Source organism: Cyphomyrmex costatus, unplaced genomic scaffold, assembly GCF_001594065.2.
Source record: "Cyphomyrmex costatus isolate MS0001 unplaced genomic scaffold, Ccosl1.0 scaffold241, whole genome shotgun sequence".
Classification (NCBI taxonomy): Eukaryota; Metazoa; Arthropoda; class Insecta; order Hymenoptera; family Formicidae; genus Cyphomyrmex; species Cyphomyrmex costatus.
In genome coordinates, this window is record NW_017276489.1 from 157,537 (window position 1) to 177,178 (window position 19,642).

Sequence of the window (19,642 nt, forward strand, 5' to 3'; positions counted from 1 at the left end):
CTGGTACGCAGAGTGCAATAAGTTGAAGTGAAACAGATATACGTTTGTTTCATTTCAACTTATTGCACTGTATGTACCAGTTCAGACAGTGCAGGCAAAAAGAACAGGCCTAATCCTTCTTTTCCTCCCACTTCACTGAAGAGAAGCATTTTGATTGGTTGATTCTCTTATGCGTCATGCATTACGCGTCATGCAAAAGTGTGTGCTGCGGCCTTTGTGGTGGCGACGCGATCGTCGCGATCGTGGATTGTGGCGTGGCAGATGGTGGCAAACTTCATCACGGTGTGAAAGTCGTACAGTTCACTAATGGACTCGCAAGTGACTTGTTCAATTACGTTTGGAACGACCGAAGGTGAAAGAATAAGATAGATAAGTGAGATAAGTCGTCTTTCCAAGAATCTTTCTCATTACGCCATCATCGTTCAACTTGATTCGTCTGGTGGCTATCACATAGTGTCACATAACCTTTGGAAAGGTAAGTGACTCCAAAAATCCAGATGTATCGATTGCAAAACTTCAATAATTTTATTCCACATTTTCTTTCGTTCAGAGTAAGAGAAACAATTAGCTGACTCTTTTCTCTTCGCAATTCATAATAAAGCGCAATTTTTTTCTCACTGCACGAGATCATATTTGCATATTCTCAAACAAAATTTTCACCGTTTATCTCAGTTTATTTCAGTTCATTTCGACAAAAAAACGAAAATAAACGAAAAGCTGAATAAGTCATAAACATTTGAAGTGGATACAAATATTTATCAGAGATGATTACAAAAGACGATTTGTTTCGTCAGAAATTTTAAAAAAATTTTCTGTCCGAGCACCATTTATCTCCTTGAGCGACAATTTCACTGCTAATCGATTTGCACGGGAGAGTAACGAACCACACTAGTTATTTCCACTGGGTTGCATTCTTATCTCCCCTGATTGACGCGTTTCTAACACAGCGTCTCTACCTTTCTCTCAGCAGAATAGAGATGCTGAACAAAGTTTTTGAATAACTTTTCAATTCTAATATCCACAATGGTTATCAAAGAGATGTCAGTGAAAGTCTTCTTCATTTTCTTTTTGAATAACTTTAGTGCTAGACTGGTCCTAAACTTCCTAGTATCTGGAAGTTTACTCGAACAGTAGATCTATTCTCTTTATCTGAACTTGTATGATTTATTTTTCTCTTGTTTTTTTTTCACGTTGAAAAAAAAGGAAAAGCTAAACTGTGCAAGAAGTTCAGCCAAAAAGAACCAATCTTATATCTGGTTAGTTTCGTCTGAGATTTTTGTACCCATTCGGCGATTCTTTCGATACGATTAAACCAATGAAAATCTTTTGTATCTTTAAATTACGATTTGTGTCTACCTAGAGCATCTCCTATTAACCTATGATTTTAACTGAACATTCTCTTTATCCACAACACGTAGCTGTTAGAGACGCAGTTAGAAAGGCGTAATCCGCGTAATTTCGCCACAAATTACTCAATCACAGCGGTCGGCCGTGAAACAAGTTTTCTCAATGCGGATATATCATTATTATCATCGTCATATTCCAGTCGAGTCTTTTCCCATTGTTGCATTTTTTTTGTACCGCGACGTAAATTCACCTCGAACGATGTAACATATGTTACGGTATCAGAGACTGCTCCAACTGATAAAGAAGTGACGGGCGTTTACTCTGATTTTTTAATATTACCGTAAATTTCTTGCCATTTCGTTTGCGTTTTACATTTCACTTAATGTCCACATTTCTACCAATGGTGATTAACTTTAATTTCGGTTTAACTTACTTTTCACCTTTTTGTAATAATTAAAAAAAGATGAAGAACGAATTGAATCGAGATTAAAATTAATCTATATTGATAGAAATAGACATAAATCGTGCACGAACGAAGGAGATAATTCGAAGTATTTCCTTTCGCTCGACGGTGAAAGCGGATACCTGTCGCCGGATCGGGCGTAAGAATAATTGCGTATGCAACGCGAACCCGCAACGGATATTTTTTATTTACCACCTCTGATTCCACACCCCACGAGCGACCGCTAATTGATCGTGATTCACCGTCATTGATCCAATTGTAGCCAATATATCGCCAACCCTCATCTGAGAATTTACATTGTCTGACGATAGCATATTATTATCATGCTAAGGATCAATTTGAACACGTATTTGCGTGTTTTATTCAAATATACGCACATGTATTGCATCATCTTTTAAGTCATCTGTTTTGTTCTTGCGAAATGCGTTATACGAAAGCGGAAAAAGTCGATATGATTTTCATCTATGGTGATCTATATATTTCGCCAGACACGCACTTCGATCGATAGATAAATTCAAACTGATCAGTAAATATTGAACGTTTAGCAGTATACCAACAAGCAGAGAAGACACGAAATTATTTGAAGAGTGCCTTGAAACAATTTATTTTTCATTCAATTATTTTCCATTATTAACCTTGCGTAACCTTGAATAACCTTTAATTATAGGTCAATGTATTCGTCTTAAGGCTCCTGAGTAATCGCGACAGCCATGTTGGAATTGTGGCGTTATAGGCGAGAAATGCACATTAATTTTTGTTGCGTGCCATTTGTAAATAAGGACAATTTGGATAAATGTAAAGCGGCGTCTACAATGAGATCTTAAGACCTAAGGTTTAAGCTTTAAGCCGTAATTTGTGACGTCATTTCCGTCCGTAAGGCTTTCCCGCCAGTACTTAAGCTATAACTTTAATCCTTAAACGAATTGGCGAAATTTCATTTCTTAGTGCTAAAATCTTACGGTTTAAAGCCGAGTGGGATACGATAACCTGTAAAAACTGTTAGAAAACGATAATCTGTAAATATATGTTGACGGCGACTGACAGGCTTGCACGAGTTGCATACGATAATCACAGAAGTTTGAAAATCCAAGTAGATAAAGGGTGGAAATTTAACCTCTATGTTTCATTTTTTTGAAACATGAGGTGTCAACTTCACAAAAGTTAAAATTTCACATTGTCGATAGAGGGTGAAGAATATCACATTTTTCATACAGTTTGCTTTATCTTCTTTTTGAAACAAGAATTTATTATCAGATCTCAAATTTCTATCATTAAAAATAAGTCCTTTAACAAAATTGCTGAAAATGCAAGTTTTTTAAAACATGTGCTTTCAGTTAGTAATTTAGAAACACGCGTTATCTTTTATAGAACTGTTATTATTTTATTTTATGTAGTTTGTTTGGTTTTTATATATTATTTTAAAAATGGGATTGCAAAACCTTAAATTTTATATTTAGATAGAGTTAAGGCGTATGCCATAAAAGTATTGTATCTGACGATTGCAAAATCACATATGTTGAAAATTGAGTTCTCAGTAGAATGGATACCATTAAAGGAACATGCGCTGAATTGTTCACTGTAATGAGACCTGATATAGCTTTACATGCATGTCTGCACGATACCATGCGCGATTTAATGTAATGAAACTTCTCAGCAATAGAATTCTTGTACATATAGTATAGTATATGTACAATATGTCGAGTTCTCCGCACTTACTTTCACCCATAAAATCTTTGACTAATTTATACTTCCTGTAAAGGTATTCAATGTTTTTTTATGTAATAAACATTTAAAGATAAAGTGCTTTTCGCCAATAAAATTTTAGGGACATAAACATTTACTGCATTATAGAAATATTCTTTATTTAATTTCTAATACACATTAGCTGCGTTCAGCAGAGAAAGCAGCTTTGCAACTGTTGTAAAATTCTTTAATATGATTGGTCTTGCCTCTACTTCCTTATTAAAGCTAAATGTATAAGCCAATCATATTCAAGAATGTTACAACAATTACAAAGCTGCTTTTTTTTGCTAAACGCAGCCATTATCTTTATTAATTTTAAATTAGTTTTAACTCTGAATTTTATTTATAAAGATATTTAATGTCAATTTTTTTAACAAGTATTTAAAAACTCCACTTATATTATTTGGTGCACAAATAAGTTTTAAAGCGTTTTTAATGAAATTTAATATGTATTTATTTTAAAACGAAAAAACACTTAATTATCAAAATAATCCCCATTATTATCTATGACTTTTAGCCATCTTTCAGGCAGCTTGCGAATTCCAGAAGCGAAGAAGGTTTCTTTCCTTCCTTCAGAATCTTTCCCATCTGCCGTAAACGAATTAAAATATATTGAGTTACTTCAAGTTGCTGTGCAAGTTCTTTTTTTGTGTTTGATATGAGTTTTGATCGAGTAATGCTTGCAATTGATTTTCTGTAATCTTTTGAGGAGCATCACTACATTCTCTATCACTAATATTAAAATCATCTTCTTTAAATCAACTAAACCAAAACTCACACGTACTTTTGGATGTAACACTGTCTCCAAGAACAGAACAAATTGATTCATATGCTTTAGCGGCGCTTTTTTCTTGATGAAATTTGTATCGAATGTAGTGCCGAATAAATTGCTTGTTGCTCGCCATTTTAAAACCATTTAATTTTAAAGTTAAGTTTCTAATTGTGTGAAGTCAATTGTTTTTTTTAATAGTACACATTAAGCGCCAACACATCAAAAAAGCGCGAAAATATTTAAATTCTAAGTTTAAATTATACGTTACACAAAAAACGCTTTAAAACTTATTACACCAATAATAAAAAAAATATACAGGGATTAATCTATTAAAAAATTTGAGTTTATTATAATGAAATTCTATCGTAACGCGATGTAACACCTCCGGTACTTTCATGTTACTTTCACATTTGGCTCTCTCATGAGAATTTTATTCATTTAATAACTTCAACGTCACGATCTCACCGCGCGAATAATTTGCTCTAACTGATCGATAATCAAAATTCTTACTTTATTTCTGGCGATATTATAACGCCCATTTTCCTTCAGGATTTTCTGGTATTTCAATATAAGAATTCCTGCAGTACAACAGACTCTTGATCGTTTATTGAGACCATTATAAATCATCTGTATGAAGCACATTATTCTCGTACAAGACTTTATCTCAATACATTAATTGATTAATTGATAAAGTCAAAGGATAATGCATAAAACTAAAAAATTTGGTTTTCGAGATTTTAGTTTCAATTTTTTTTTTCTGTACATAAATAGATTTTATTGGGTAGAAGAGGTTAGAGTAGAAGTTGAGCAGAAGTCGAGTAGTCATATATAGTAATAGGGATTTTCCTTTTTTTCATTTATCTTTGAACAATTTTGGTGAAAACGTCAGAGGAGCTATATAATTACTTACCACGAGCTTCCAATTTTTAATATTAAATATCATAATTATCCTCTAATTGTAAGTTATATTTTAAAATCTATTAAAATAATATACATTTGAAATTAATTGAAAAATAGAGAATTTTATTACTTGTTTTTACTTGTAATGTTTACATTCTTGAACAATTTTATTTCTTATTATGTAATTTGAAAACGCTTTTGTTTTCTCGATATTTTTATTAAAATGTTTAAGGTGATGCTGGATCCGCCTGTATTATCGATAGTTTTATCGTTTTATCACTAGTTCTAGCGTTTTTGACGTTTTTGTTCTTGTCTAATTTCTTCATAATAGTTTCTCAGAATAAAAATTCCTTTTTCGAATATTTTGAAAATTGATAAAGTTAGGTTTTTTGTTTAATTTGTCATAAAAAAAACTTTTGAACGACTCAACTACAAACGAAAGTAAAATCACTTCAAACAACTACAAACGATTCTGAATTGAGCCCTACAAGCAGATTTGAGATATTTTGTAAATTAACAATTTTCACTTGTAAAGCAATTATTTAAATAATTATATCTTGCGAACGGGGCAACTACAAACGAAAACAAAATCACTACAAACAACTACAAACAATTCTAAAAGATATATCGCAATTCGCAAACAAATTTGAATATCTTGAAAATTGACAGTTAAGTTTTTTTGTTAATTTATCATAACTTTTTGAACGGCTCAATTACAAACGAAAGCAAAATCACTACAAACAACTACAACTCTGAATCGAAATATATTATCAATTTTTTTTAATGTCGGGTGACAATCATTTTTTTAAACCTTTATATTTTTTAATATAAGTAACTAAAATGAAATTATTGTTACTATACTACAAACAACTACAAATAAAATACTATCATTTTGTGTAAAAAAATTTTAATTTTTTAAAAGTCGTGTGCCAGGTTCACAAAGATCCGGATCTCTTGCATTCCGCGCCGTTGCCTCGATAGTTTTAAAGGCTTAGGACGCTCGCACGGAATGCAAGAGATTCGGGTTCGACTCCCGACCGAAGTAATATTTTTCGCAATGAAAATTAATTATTTTAATATGTCACTCAATTATAATATTAAGATCTAAGATGCGCAAAGAGCATCAAAAATTATTTAATTGTTAGTCAATTTAACTCGTGATATTACTGCGATAGTTTAGTAAAGTTTGCGTTTCAAGTCTGAAAAAAATTCGGCGCACAATTAAAAAATCATAGTACATAAATTCACGTAGTTATATACTATTAGAAGCACTCAAAATCCAGCTTGACTGTTACGGCCTGTTCTCATCGGTTTTTCATTAGTTTAAATCCTCACGATTCTATAAGATTTAAGAGATTTAATATTATTTCACACATTAAAGTTATTTATTTACTCACAAAAAATTCCCAAAATTTTAGGGTATCAAGGACAATGTTTCCTTCTTTGAGACCTGCTTCTCCACCCCCCTCTTTTAAGATTAATTTTAATTTCGATTAACTTCAATTTACTGTTTATCGCATTTTCTATATAATTCTTATAACAATATATATTTCTAATTTTCTTGTAATAAGATAAAAATATAAAAAATAAGTCAAATACTCATGTTCATAAAAAATTAATTGAACCAAGATTAAAGTTTATCTTTTTTCCATATTGGTGAAATTGAACCTAAGTGTTGCTACGTCGATTTAAATTCTTGCGAACACAAAATTATTTGAATTCAGAGACTCATCTTGGAATTATAATATGCAAAATTGCAAATCTAAAGTACATATTCTTTAACAATTGCTGTCGTATTGTTTCTAAACATGTTTTTATTAAAACAAAGATTTTATCTTCGTTACGTCTTTCCTGCTATTCTTCCAGATTATCAGAACATCCTATTACTGTTTTCTTTTTTTTTTTAAGCATTTCTGCTGATTATAAGTTTTAATCGCGGTTTTTGTGGCTAAACCACCGCTGTATAATGATGAGTTGTTTTCATCACTGGCAGTGCTGTATCGAAACATGTGCTGCTGAATAGGCTGTAACACAGGGCAGCAGTAAATTTTAGAAGAATTTGTTGTAGTTGAGCATTGAAATAATATTTATAGGTAAATTAAAGTTGCAAGATAAACATGATCATTCATGATGATTAGCCATTAATTATTCTCCGATATCTTCCAATTTTTTGTATTTTTTATGGTTTTTGTATTTTAAATATATATAAATAAAAGATTTCTTTAAGGGGGGGTAAGGTATTTTAACTTTTTTTTGACCATTTTTTTAAATTTTTTTATCTGAATGTACAATGTCTCAAGATTATTGTGTGAAAATTTGAAGCCGATCGGAGCAAAATTAACGGAAATATGGAATTTTAAGTGTCCGTTGCTCCGACTCGATTTCGTATACCTGCCCAGTAGCTGGGCGAAGCGGTTGCCTATAGCAGCTGTTTCGTTTGCGAATAACTTTTTTTCTTCTGCTGTAAACGAAGAAAAAGAAGCAATGTGCAGAGCAAATAATATACAAGATACATCGATGACTCTGTCTAAGTATAGACAAAACACTCGGTCATTTCTACTGTATAAAACTTTAAAGCGTTTTTGACACACTTAGCATTTTTCAAGTCGGTGCACACTATAACTCAAAATCTACTGCACCGATCGTTTTAAAATTTGGTACACTCTTTCTACACATAAATCACAAGGTAACGCTGTCGAGTTTTTATTTTTTTAGTAATTATTATTTATTTTACAATAACAAATTTACCGATTTTTTATAGCAAAAACCGATTCTTTACTTCACCAAAAATTTTAAAATTGATTAAAAAAAAAACTCGACAGCGTTACCTTGAGAAACTTATTAACTAACTAAAAAATTTTGGTTTTTTGATATCAGATGATCCAGTAACGAGTTATCGTGTGCACCGCAAGACACCTTTTTTTCGAGGCGCCTCTGAAAATTGCGTGCCAATGTGTTGTTTCTCCATATTTTTCGTTCAAATTTTCACAAAATATTCTTCAAACATTGTATTATTAAAATAAAATTACCCAAATACACTGGAACTAACCATAGCTTAAAAAAATTCATGAATATATGCTTTTTTTCATCGAATTAACCTTACCTCCCCCCCCCCTTAAATAAGGTTTTAAATTTCTAATATAATTTCTGAAAAAAATGTTATCCAAGTGATGCATCTTATAAGAGGACACTTGAAAGATTGGGTTGAGGAAAAGTCTTTATATGTGCGTGCGTGTGTATATACAGGGTGGACCAAAAGTCTGGATATACCCAAATATCTCATAAACGATATATTTAAAAAAAAATGTTTCAGACAAAAGTTGTAATGCTTAAAAAGACGCATTTAACGATAGTAGTTATTTGACCTAGAATGGCGTTGTCAAGGTCACGTCAAGGTCAACTTAATTTTTTTAAATGGAATCCCCTACATTTTATTTCAGATTCTCGTAGGTTATGTCGAGACGTTTTCAAAACACATATCGTAAACTCTTTTCCGATGAGAACTTCCTGAGTTATGAGTCTTTAAATTCCGCCGGCATTAGAATTATCCATGAAGGAAGATATAAGGAGACTCCACTCAGTCTCGCCAGTCTACAAAACATGAACCCATTTTAGATTTCGAGTTCAGTTTCTGATTCTCGACATCGCAGCGCTCGTGAATTTAGTAGTACTGCGCATAATGAGTGCGAGTAAGAGAAATGATCATTTCTCTTACTCGCACTCATCAGAATCGGAAACTGAACTCGAAACCTAAAATGAGTCCACTTTTATTTTACGGAGTGGAGTCTCCTTATATCTTACTTCCTGGAATTATCCAAGATGTACCATGTGGAGGTTGCTCGGTCGGATTTACATTTCTTGTGTGCGTGCGCGCGCGTTTTCGGTTTTTTTTTAAATTTTAGGATGGTTAAACCCCTTAAAGCTTGAAATCTCTACTTTTAAAAGGTTATTATATTTTTTAAATTTCTATGAGTTTGGTCATTTTTACATATATAAAACTACGATCTCTGAAAAGGATAAAAAATTTTCTTTTTACTTCGTGGATCTTTTACATGCGCAAAAAAAATTTGCAAAAATTTTCAACTATCATAAAAGCTTGAAGCTTTCTCTACAAAATCTTTTTTTTTAAATATTCCTACAATTTTTTGTTCCTGAGTTATTTGCAAGTTAAATAAAGGAGAGAGAGTATTTTGATTTTGATTGCTTATAACTCCGTTAAAAATTATCATACCGCAATTTAAATTTTTTTAAAGTTAAAACTTTGTTCTATTAAATGATATAATTGTAACGAAAATTTCGTAACAAATGGTGGATTGGGGAAGGGTCCTTTTACATATATGTAAAAGGACTTTCCTTAACTCAATATTTCAGCTTGTGGATACAAAACGAGTTAATATGATCCTGTTAATTGATACGTTCTGTTTCTAATTTGATAATAGTTTACTTTATTCACTTTTTAATTAATGCCTAATTTCTTCATTTCCAAATAAGTTGCAGATAACTTAGTCCAGGAGATATTTCCATTGTATTCTGGTAGATATCTCCTGGATAAAGATTATCTAGAAATAAAGAAATTGTGCATAAATTGATTAAACTCCTAAAGTTTTATTACAACATGTTTAACGAGATGTCTTGCGAGAGTTTATAATAGTAATTCTAATAATTATTCGACGACTATTGGTACATAATCCTACATACTATAATACAACGATTATGTGTTATGCAATCTTGGACTAAGATAACCGCGACACTACCTGAATGTCGAGATAGCCAATGAAAAATATTAAAGATACAAGAGTACTTGTAACGATAGTTCAAGTTCCTGTTCGTTCCACATCGTTATGTTTCATTTCATCGAGAAATTGGAACAATAGTGGTTATACGAGAAATAGTTAATATGTATCAGCGAATACACATATAAGCACGTTTCCCGAGATATTATCTGTTGCTTATGTATTTTTTCTTCTGAACATGACACAAAACATAACACGAAACAAACATCGCATTTGTACTATTCTGTACTTATACGAAATCTTTACGATCTTGTCGCTACACGTGAAAAGTTTATTCTATAAATACATGTTCATAATGATGAAAACGCAGATGACGTTATACGGATTATTATAGATTATTATTATATAATAATAGATTATTTGAAGACGCATCAAAAATTTTTAATGATTTATCATCTTTCTCAATTATCGTTTATTTTTAATTCTTTATCGTTGCACTTTATCGTCATAGTTCCAGCTAAACGTCTGGCTTGTTTATAAATAAACAGTATTGCAGTGATTCTTTTAAACGAACACGTATCATTCAGTCGATCGATAAGATCCCGAAGCATCGAGAAATGTTTTATATACGCTTGTTATCGATGTCACTGCAATCCTAAGTAATATTCTGATATTTATTTATGTGTACATTTTTATTTATTTAATATCACAATTCGCCATCTTATTGTATCAACTTTCCTCGTTCATTGTTTTTGACGTTATTATCGTCCGGTTTTTCTGAATTTTTATTCGTTCTTTATTTACATCTCTCAAAATTGCAGAGGTGAATTACTGTTAACAACAAATTTTGTGATCGATTAATAGTATTTCTTTTCAGTAAAAAATCTAATATATATTATATATACTTACAAAACTAAATTACAAGTTACAATTTAAGTACAATATTTGAAATATGGAATATAATTTTGTTATGTATTTATAATTTTATTTTTCTAAAATTTACTAGTTTGTAAAAAACTGTTCAAAAACTGAGAGACACTTATATACATATGTATAATGTATATAGGTACTATATAATTGTAAGTAGGTATAATCTTTTGCAGTTCTAATTATGGCTCTTCATGATATCGTTGATGACTGTTTAAAAGTACACATCAGATGTCTGTTTTTTCTTTTCAAAAATTTTGTTTGCTAATCGCATTTAGCGAACAAAAAATTCATTTGTGCAAATCCGCATAAGTATTAGGTGTACAAATTAGTTTGGTCCGTTTTTTGTGTTCAAAAATGCATTTATTTCAAAACAAAATGAATGAAAACAGATTAATTAATGTATTGTCCATCGCTGGTTACTTTTTCCCATCTCTCAGGCAATTTTCGAATTCCATCTCGAAAAAATGACTCGTCTTTGGACTCTTTGGAGGCGATCATCTTTTGGAAAACTAACCGAACCAATTTGTACTCCCAATAGTTTTTTACAGTAGTTGTTTTTTCAAATGTTGTTTTTCCGAAGTTGTTTTATGATCATCCGCTTGATTTCAATACATATTCGAAATATTTTTAACATAAAGTCATACATAGAAAATTGGAAATTCCAACAACTTTAACGCAATGTGTACGCGGATTAAAGATTTTTGTCATTATACATATGAATTGCTCTGTGCAAAAAGGGTACTAAGTCCATTTTTGGCGAAATTGAGATAATGATAAATTCTTAATTTTAAAGCCCAGATCTATCGTTTGATACATATTAAAGTTGTTAATCTTCATTTCCTGTTGTCCGATTTATGCAAAAAGGGATCTAAGTCCTGGACTTAGATCCCTTTTTGCATAAATTGGAAATTTAATGTCTTTATATCGCGTGTTGTATAATATCAAATATGAACGATTTAACATCATTGTTATTAAGCAGGGTCTGTTTACTAATAATGATTCGCTCTTTATCTTTCGGAAAACTTATAATTAATTAACTTATACTTAATTTTCTGGAGTACTATCTGCTTATAATTTTATAGAAGAATCCGTAAAACACACGTTCTCTTTGCGAAAACGGTCAATTTTGCAATTACCCACTGATGCAGCTTACCCTAGCGGCCAAGTTCCGATAAAAAAAGCAAAAATTGATGATTTAAAAAAATTAGGACAATATATACCCGATAAATATTTAGATTTTTATAATTCTCTGATCGAGTGGCCTATTATTACTAATGAGATAGACGAAGATAATTGTGATTAAAACATCCTAGAATGTAATTATACTGTTGCCAATAAATTGCAAATAAAAAGTTAGATTTATGTCATAAAATGCTTTGTTTTATTTCGATTTAATCGTGATCCATGCAAAAAGAGCACTAAATCCACTACTGTTTTTTATAATTATTTAAAACACCCTTTAACTTTAAGCATAAAACCATGTATGTATTATTGTAATTGCATAAAAATGACATTTCTGTTGAATAACATTTCTATTATTCATTCTGTATGTAAAGTAAATCAGTTTTTTTCATTTTTCCAAAAACTATCTAAAATGACTTAGTACCCTTTTTGCATGGACCGATTCATATGTATATATCATATTTTCATTTGTATTATCTTGCATATGTCCAACTGTACGTTGATTTCTTAATCGCAGTCCAATAAAAGTTTATACATCCTGATATATTATTTAAATTAAAATAATCGTTTTAATGTCAATTCTTTAAAAGAAAGTCTATATTATTTTCGAATTAGCTATAATGTAACAATGTGAGGTTTAAAAAAATTTTATAGTCATATATGTTTACTTCATTTCTTACATAATCGATAGTATGATAAAAAATGAATAAAAAATGAAAATAATAATTTTACTTAAATCTATATGCAGAATATATAAGAAATCAACTTATGCAAGAAAAAACATGTTTGTATTTAAAAAAATAAGATTGATTTTGAAATTCTTGAAATCTCTTTCGTGTCTTCATCATCAATTATGAAAATACTGTAAAAATTGCCGGATGCTTTCCAGCAAAAGATATAGATGACACAGTGTAACATAATTATTTATAAGTAAATTATTTCATCTTTGTCTAATATTTAGCAATGATCAGGAGATGCCGTAGTGTCTCCGGCTATGTTCAAAAAACTACTAGTTAATTTAAATTTAAAAGATTAATAATATACGCTACAAGTCTCTTATTCCGAGTCACTAAAGTTTATTTTTGGGGGGGTACATAGCTACTAAAATACAAAAAATTTTGAATCGCACGTAATATATACGCGGCATCGGCACGAGTGATTTGAGCTAGAAAAATTTAAAATCAGTCAAGTCGTTCTGAACATATGCTCGACCGCGGTCGTGCGACATTTGGACTGCGCGTAAAGCGCGATGAGGTGAGGGAGACAGCGGAAGACGGAGGCGATTCGAAAATCGACCAAAAGTTGCATACACATTATGTATGTTCACTTTGAACTCGCATCTTTAATTAATAATATATCAGTTACTTTTTATGGTAATATATTATTATTATAATAGATAAAAAGGTTTAAACTTTTGAGGATCTTTTTTTGAACATGGCTTGACCTTTTTATTTTATACTATTATCTATGTCTCTTGTTGGAAAAGATACCTACTGTTACTATAATACTATAATACACATATGTATATTACACATGCTTCTCAAATGTGTATAACAGGTCATGAAATACATACAGAGTTAAACATCTTTCCTTATTCCAGATGTCTCATGATCATCATATAATGGACAATACAGGAAACGTATCCCACGATATGCATATGACTCATCATAGTATAGATCATGGGAGCATGCACAGTATCGAAGCTTCGGCAGACAGCATGTGCAGTGGCATGGGCATGCACGGTATGTCGGTACGTATAATCCGTTCGTTCAAAACTCGATGCTGTTAACGTATAGTCTGCTCTTCACGATCCTCAGATGATGTTCCACACCGGTTACTGTGAGGTAGTATTATTCGAAAATTGGAAAATCTCATCGATAGGCGGTCTCATTGGTTCGATGATTGGTATCGCTATTATGGCTGCGCTCTATGAGGGCTTAAAATATTACCGAGAGTATCTATTCTGGAAAACGTACAACGCCCTGCAATATAGAAGCGTTACGGTGCCCAATGAGAAGAATGTGGTAGCCGAAGACAACCGGGTCGTTCAGTAAGTTGTTTAATTCTTTCCGAGTGATCTTGTAAAAAGCATTATTTCCCGTTATTTTTGCTAAGAATATTTATTAATATAATTTTATTGTATGAGAGAAAAATGATATGTGAAAAATGTTAGATATACATCTCAGAGATATTATGAGAACATATTGTAATACATTAAAAAATCAAGACGCAATATTTTTTGCAGGATCACTAAGAATATAAATAATACACGTATAACTTTTATATTATAAATTTAATCGTTTAATCTACTTTTTTAGTATGGTTGGCGAAGTAATCCACAAACAACCGTAAGTAGATCTTACGATACACTGAGATTTCCTCAGAATTATGCTTTATCTATTAACGGTTGTTGTATTTTTTAATTATTTAATTGAATCGGTTTGTAAATAGCAACAATAGTAGCAAATTATTTATGTTTTGTTAAATGATTCTTACATTATTAAAACGTATGCATAATACATTTTAATTATGATAGATTTCTTAATAGGTCTTTTGCTGGGCGTAAAAAAAATATCATTTTGTCATTTTCAACATGCATAACTAACCATTTTTATACTTTTGATATCATAAATTCCTTCATCTTTTAATTATTGATGTTTTGAATGGAATATATGCATGCATACTCATATATGTACTTCTTACTTTCACAAATAATTTTTCCATGTAACGAGTACTTACTAAACAATTCCATCTCTAATCGGCTTTAAATGTGATGCTATTCTTTAAATAAACAATACTTAATAATTAATAAAATTGAGTTATTCAGAATAAATAAGTATTTAAATAACAATAATAATTTAGGCGGCTGTTTAAGAGTCAGCGCAGTAAGATAAGCGCACAATTAAGTTCTAAAATATACTTTACTATAATTTAGAAGTACAAATGTATTTGGACGTTTCAGCCATTGGTTTTGGCCATCTTCAGCAAAAGTGTACAATATAAAATCCTAGCTACGTTGATTATTATTCGTCAGTCATGTAATCTATACGGCAAGCACAATCATTCGTCTTTGAAGTTAATAAGCTTCCTAGTGATATGATTCTGTTTTTGCTATAAAAAATTAAATGTGTGTTATAATAATTACATTGGATAAAAATTAAGCAAGAAATTGTATTTACTCAAAAATCCGTAGATTACAATGAATAGGTTAAAATTTCGCATTTCGGTGTAACATATAATTAATTTTCATAAAATCATTAAACATATATACATTTTCAGAAATAATGTCCTCTCTCTACCACATTCAAATTAACAATATACAAACGCTGTTATAGTACAAAAGGACATGCATATAAAAAACAAGTAAATAGGTACGTTTACAATTTATTTAGTATGTTCGTGTAAATTCAATCTAAACCATCGCAATTATTTTGTAAATTAAGACCGTTGGTTTGTCGTTTAATATGAATCATTTCTGAGACTAAGTGTTTGTTGTAATAGCTGTCCACATCCAGAATATTCACATTTTTCCAATCAAACTCATGATCGTGATGCATTCTATGTTCTGTTATAGTGGACATGGAAAACGAGGGTCTATACATGGTGTAAAGAATATAGAAATTTTAATTTATAAACATTATTAACAACAGTTTTGTTGGAATAATAAAGTGATCTATAGGTGTATCAAGCTATAGGAAGTTTAGGCGGTATGAAGCTAGATATTAGATTACAACACAATATCGTCTACAATTGCGTTCTTCTTTCGTTCTTTCTTGTACGAGTATATCTTCTTGCTACTAAGTTTGTATTATTGACTATTGAGATTAATTAATAAACTTTTATTAATTTTTTTTACAACTCAATTCTTCTGTACATGTTATTAAAAGAAACTAACGTAAAACTAACAAGTTTATATAGCATTTCATATTTTAGCTTAAACAAATTAAATAAATATATTAGAGTACATAAAGATCCTTTAAATAATAATCAAAAAAGAAATGTATATAAAATTAATTGTAAGGATTGTGACGCTTCATATATCGGTCAGACGGGTAGAAAATTAAAAACAAGATTAAAAGAACACCAAAAAAATATATGTAGACCCTCCATGTCCATGTCCACTATAACAGAACATAGAATACATCACGATCATGAGTTTGATTGGGAAAATGTGAATATTCTGGATGTGGAGAGCTATTACAATATAAACTCTTAGTCTCAGAAATGATTCATATTAAACGACAAACCATCGGTCTTAATTTACAAAATGATTGCGATGGTTTAGATCGAATTTACACGGACATACTAAATAAATTGTAAACGTATCTATTTACTAGTTTCCTATATGCATGTCCTTTTGGCTTTTGTATTATAACAGCGTTTGTATATTGTCAATTTGAATGTGGTAGAGAGAGGACATTATTTCTGAAGATATATGTATATGTTTAACAATTTTATAAAAATTAATTATATGTTACATCGAAATGCGAAATAAATTTAACCTATTCATTGTGTAATTTACGGATTTTTGGGTAAACACAATTTCTTGCTTAATTTTTATCCGATGTAATTATTATAACACACATTTAATTTTACATAGAAAAAACAGAATCATCACTAGGAAAAGCTTATTAATTTCAAAGGCGAATGATTGTGCTTACCGTATGGATTACATAACTGACAATAATCAACGTAGCTAGGATTTTATATTGTACACTTTTACTGAAGATGGCCAAAATCACAATGGCTGAAACGTCCAAATACATTTGTACTTCCTAAATTATAGTAAAGTATATTTTAGAATTTAATTGTGCGCTTATCTTACTGCGCTGACTCCTAAACAGCAGCCTAAATTATTATTGTTATTTAATTATAAGGAATCCAATTTTATATTTTTTAAATTATTTTATTGAAATAAGTATTTCTTGTTTTTTTATGTCGGAAATTATATCCGATTAAATATGTATATGTATATTAATATTAATATATGAATACATAATCTAAATTAATTTTAATATAATATAATAATTTTGATACTATTATAATTTAAATATACTGTATAAATATTCACTTTCCGTTTTGTATAAAATGATTTTTTATGCTACAAATGATAGATATTAAATAATAGATAGTAAATAATAATCTTTTAAATTTTGCATGTTTTTACTATTTTAACTTTCAATATATCCGACTGAATTATTCGTGATGTGGATTTTTTTATATTAAAAGCACCAAATAATTATAACATTTGTATATCTGGAGACACGGTAGTGTCTCGGCGCTAAGCCAAGTACCTATACAATATTTTAACACAAACTTACAAATACTTTCTAAAGATGTTAAAGTTTCGAAAGATGTATACGTATATAAGAGAATCACTTATAATAGTTTTTATATACTTATAAAAGTAATGAAAATTAACCCGGAACACGACTGACCCATCATCGTATGTAGTAAAAGACTGGAAAATCGTTATGTTAAAAGTTAAGTGAATTTGGACATAATGAACCGTGTTAATCTGTGCAGGCCGACTATGATGTCCTGGATGCATCTGTTTCAAACGTTTCTGCACATTATACAAATCGTCCTATCTTACTTTTTGATGTTAATCTTCATGACTTATAATGTCTGGCTGTGCTGTGCCGTGGTATTGGGTGCTGCCGTTGGTTACTTCCTGTTCGGTTGGAAGAAATCAGTGATCGTAGACGTTACGGAACATTGTCATTAGCATTTAGTAAATCGCTTTAATCTACTCCTTTTAACTGTATTTGCGTGAAAGTACGTGCACGACTGCAATCTGGCAGAAATGCAAAAAAATAAGAGGACGGAGATTAAATTACGTACGTTATCTTCTACGAGAAATGACGTATAGAGAATCAATGTTCTCTAAATTCATGACACACAGTGGATATATAAGTGCAGCAAACAGGCGAGAATTATTTATTCTACTAGTGTTCCATAATTTAGCTTTTAATACCTCTTATAATTCCTTATTTTTATCGTAAAAAATAAGCTAATTATTCTTAAGTTATCTTAGATCAAATATTTTAAATAATTTTATTACGAAATCTACATATAATCTTTATAAAAAATCATTAGGAGCTTGAATCTGAGGGACATATATAAATATGGTAAACTGTAAATATTATTAAGAGATTCATAGAATACACTGTCCAGTGTGCACACTTTTTCACACTTTAATATTTTTACTATCTGTTTTTATTGTTATTCTTTTATAAAAATATTTGTTATAAATCAGCAATATTTAATATTTAGGAAAAAGTGTGCTACACTATTTTAAATAATTGTAAAGACATACCATTATAATATATTAACGTATTATAATACGTTGATATGTAAATTACATGTAAAATATAAAAAAAATACAGCCTTAAATGCGAAAAAAGAGAAGAGAGTTTAAAAATATAAAGGAAAGTATTATAATTCCTTTTTTCTCTTTAATTCCCATATTATAAATTATTGTTTCATTCATACTTATTATATCATTTGTCGATGCTCATTTAGATATTTTTATAAAACATTCTTTTTAGATGCGTAAATAGTAACTGAGGACATTTTTTCATTAAAAAAAAAAAAAAGATATGTAGCTGATTCACAAGAATATGACAATTCTTAAACAAGCTCAGTAGAAGTTTATTTTTTTTTTTACAAAATCGATTTCTAGAATTACAAAATCTTAAGGCATACATACATACACGCACACACGCACGCACGCACGCATATATATATATATATATATATATGTATATATATTTTGCATAGATCAGTACACACGATAAGTGGCCTTGTTTGTTAAATATGTAAAAATAATTAATAACAATTGATACACGCCTTCTTCACAAATAAAACTTGTATATATATGCAGCAGTTTATTTTTTAAAAATAATTCATAGATTTTGTAGAGATTTGACGTAAGAATGCCTAATTTATATTATGAGGTGGTCATCACCTTGATATGATTAGTTTTATACGCTTAACGTCTTAACTATTATTATCATCATTCTATGCTCTTTATCATAAATTTATATACTTGACATATAGAGTACGGTCAACGCGATGCTACAAATGCTTTAAAGCGTTATTTGATTGGTCACAATTAAACGTTTCAAAGCATTTATAGCGAAACTTCGACCACAGCTATAGTCATATATAAAAAGCACCAGCATGCATATTCATACGCAATCAATCCAAATTGTGTCATTGAGAAATCATTAGCACATACTTTTTCTTTATACTCTATATGAGATATTTCTAATGAATCAAGTACCCCTCATCTGAATGAGACATGTGGAGCTATAGAAACGCATCGTATGTATCCGCGATCGGTACAAAAAGTTTCACTTTCATAATATTAATTTTATAGAATCCAAATCGTTCCAAGAGCAGACAAAAATATGCCACATTTTGTACAAACATCGAATTCACATATAAATACGGGCAATATAAAAATTTGTAGCAAGGTCACACTTAAATAAAAATCATGTTGCTTTACTGCTTTCATTGTCAGATGTATATCGCGAGAATAAGGCAAATTTAGATTACAAAGCTAAA

The 19,642-nt window shown here is 30.3% G+C and overlaps 1 protein-coding gene across 1 annotated transcript; it reads left to right on the forward strand.

Annotated features, from left to right (window-relative positions):
• The first annotated feature begins 274 nt into the window (after positions 1–274).
• Positions 275–18,078, forward strand: Ctr1A (Copper transporter 1A). Its single transcript, XM_018540354.1, has 5 exons — positions 275–475; positions 13,671–13,820; positions 13,888–14,120; positions 14,389–14,418; positions 17,597–18,078. Exons 2-5 carry the CDS (start codon positions 13,671–13,673, stop codon positions 17,796–17,798), a joined length of 615 nt encoding a protein of 204 aa, XP_018395856.1. The 5' UTR covers positions 275–475; the 3' UTR covers positions 17,799–18,078.
• The last annotated feature ends 1,564 nt before the right edge of the window (positions 18,079–19,642 follow it).

Excerpts from the sequence above, each read along its gene's own strand:
- Ctr1A (XM_018540354.1), top strand. The coding sequence starts at position 13,671 with ATGTCTCATGATCATCATATAATGGACAATACAGGAAACGTATCCCAC. Across the intron at positions 13,821-13,887 it reads TGGGCATGCACGGTATGTCG|ATGATGTTCCACACCGGTTA; the intron begins GTACGTATAATC and ends CACGATCCTCAG. Across the intron at positions 14,121-14,388 it reads GAAGACAACCGGGTCGTTCA|TATGGTTGGCGAAGTAATCC; the intron begins GTAAGTTGTTTA and ends CTACTTTTTTAG.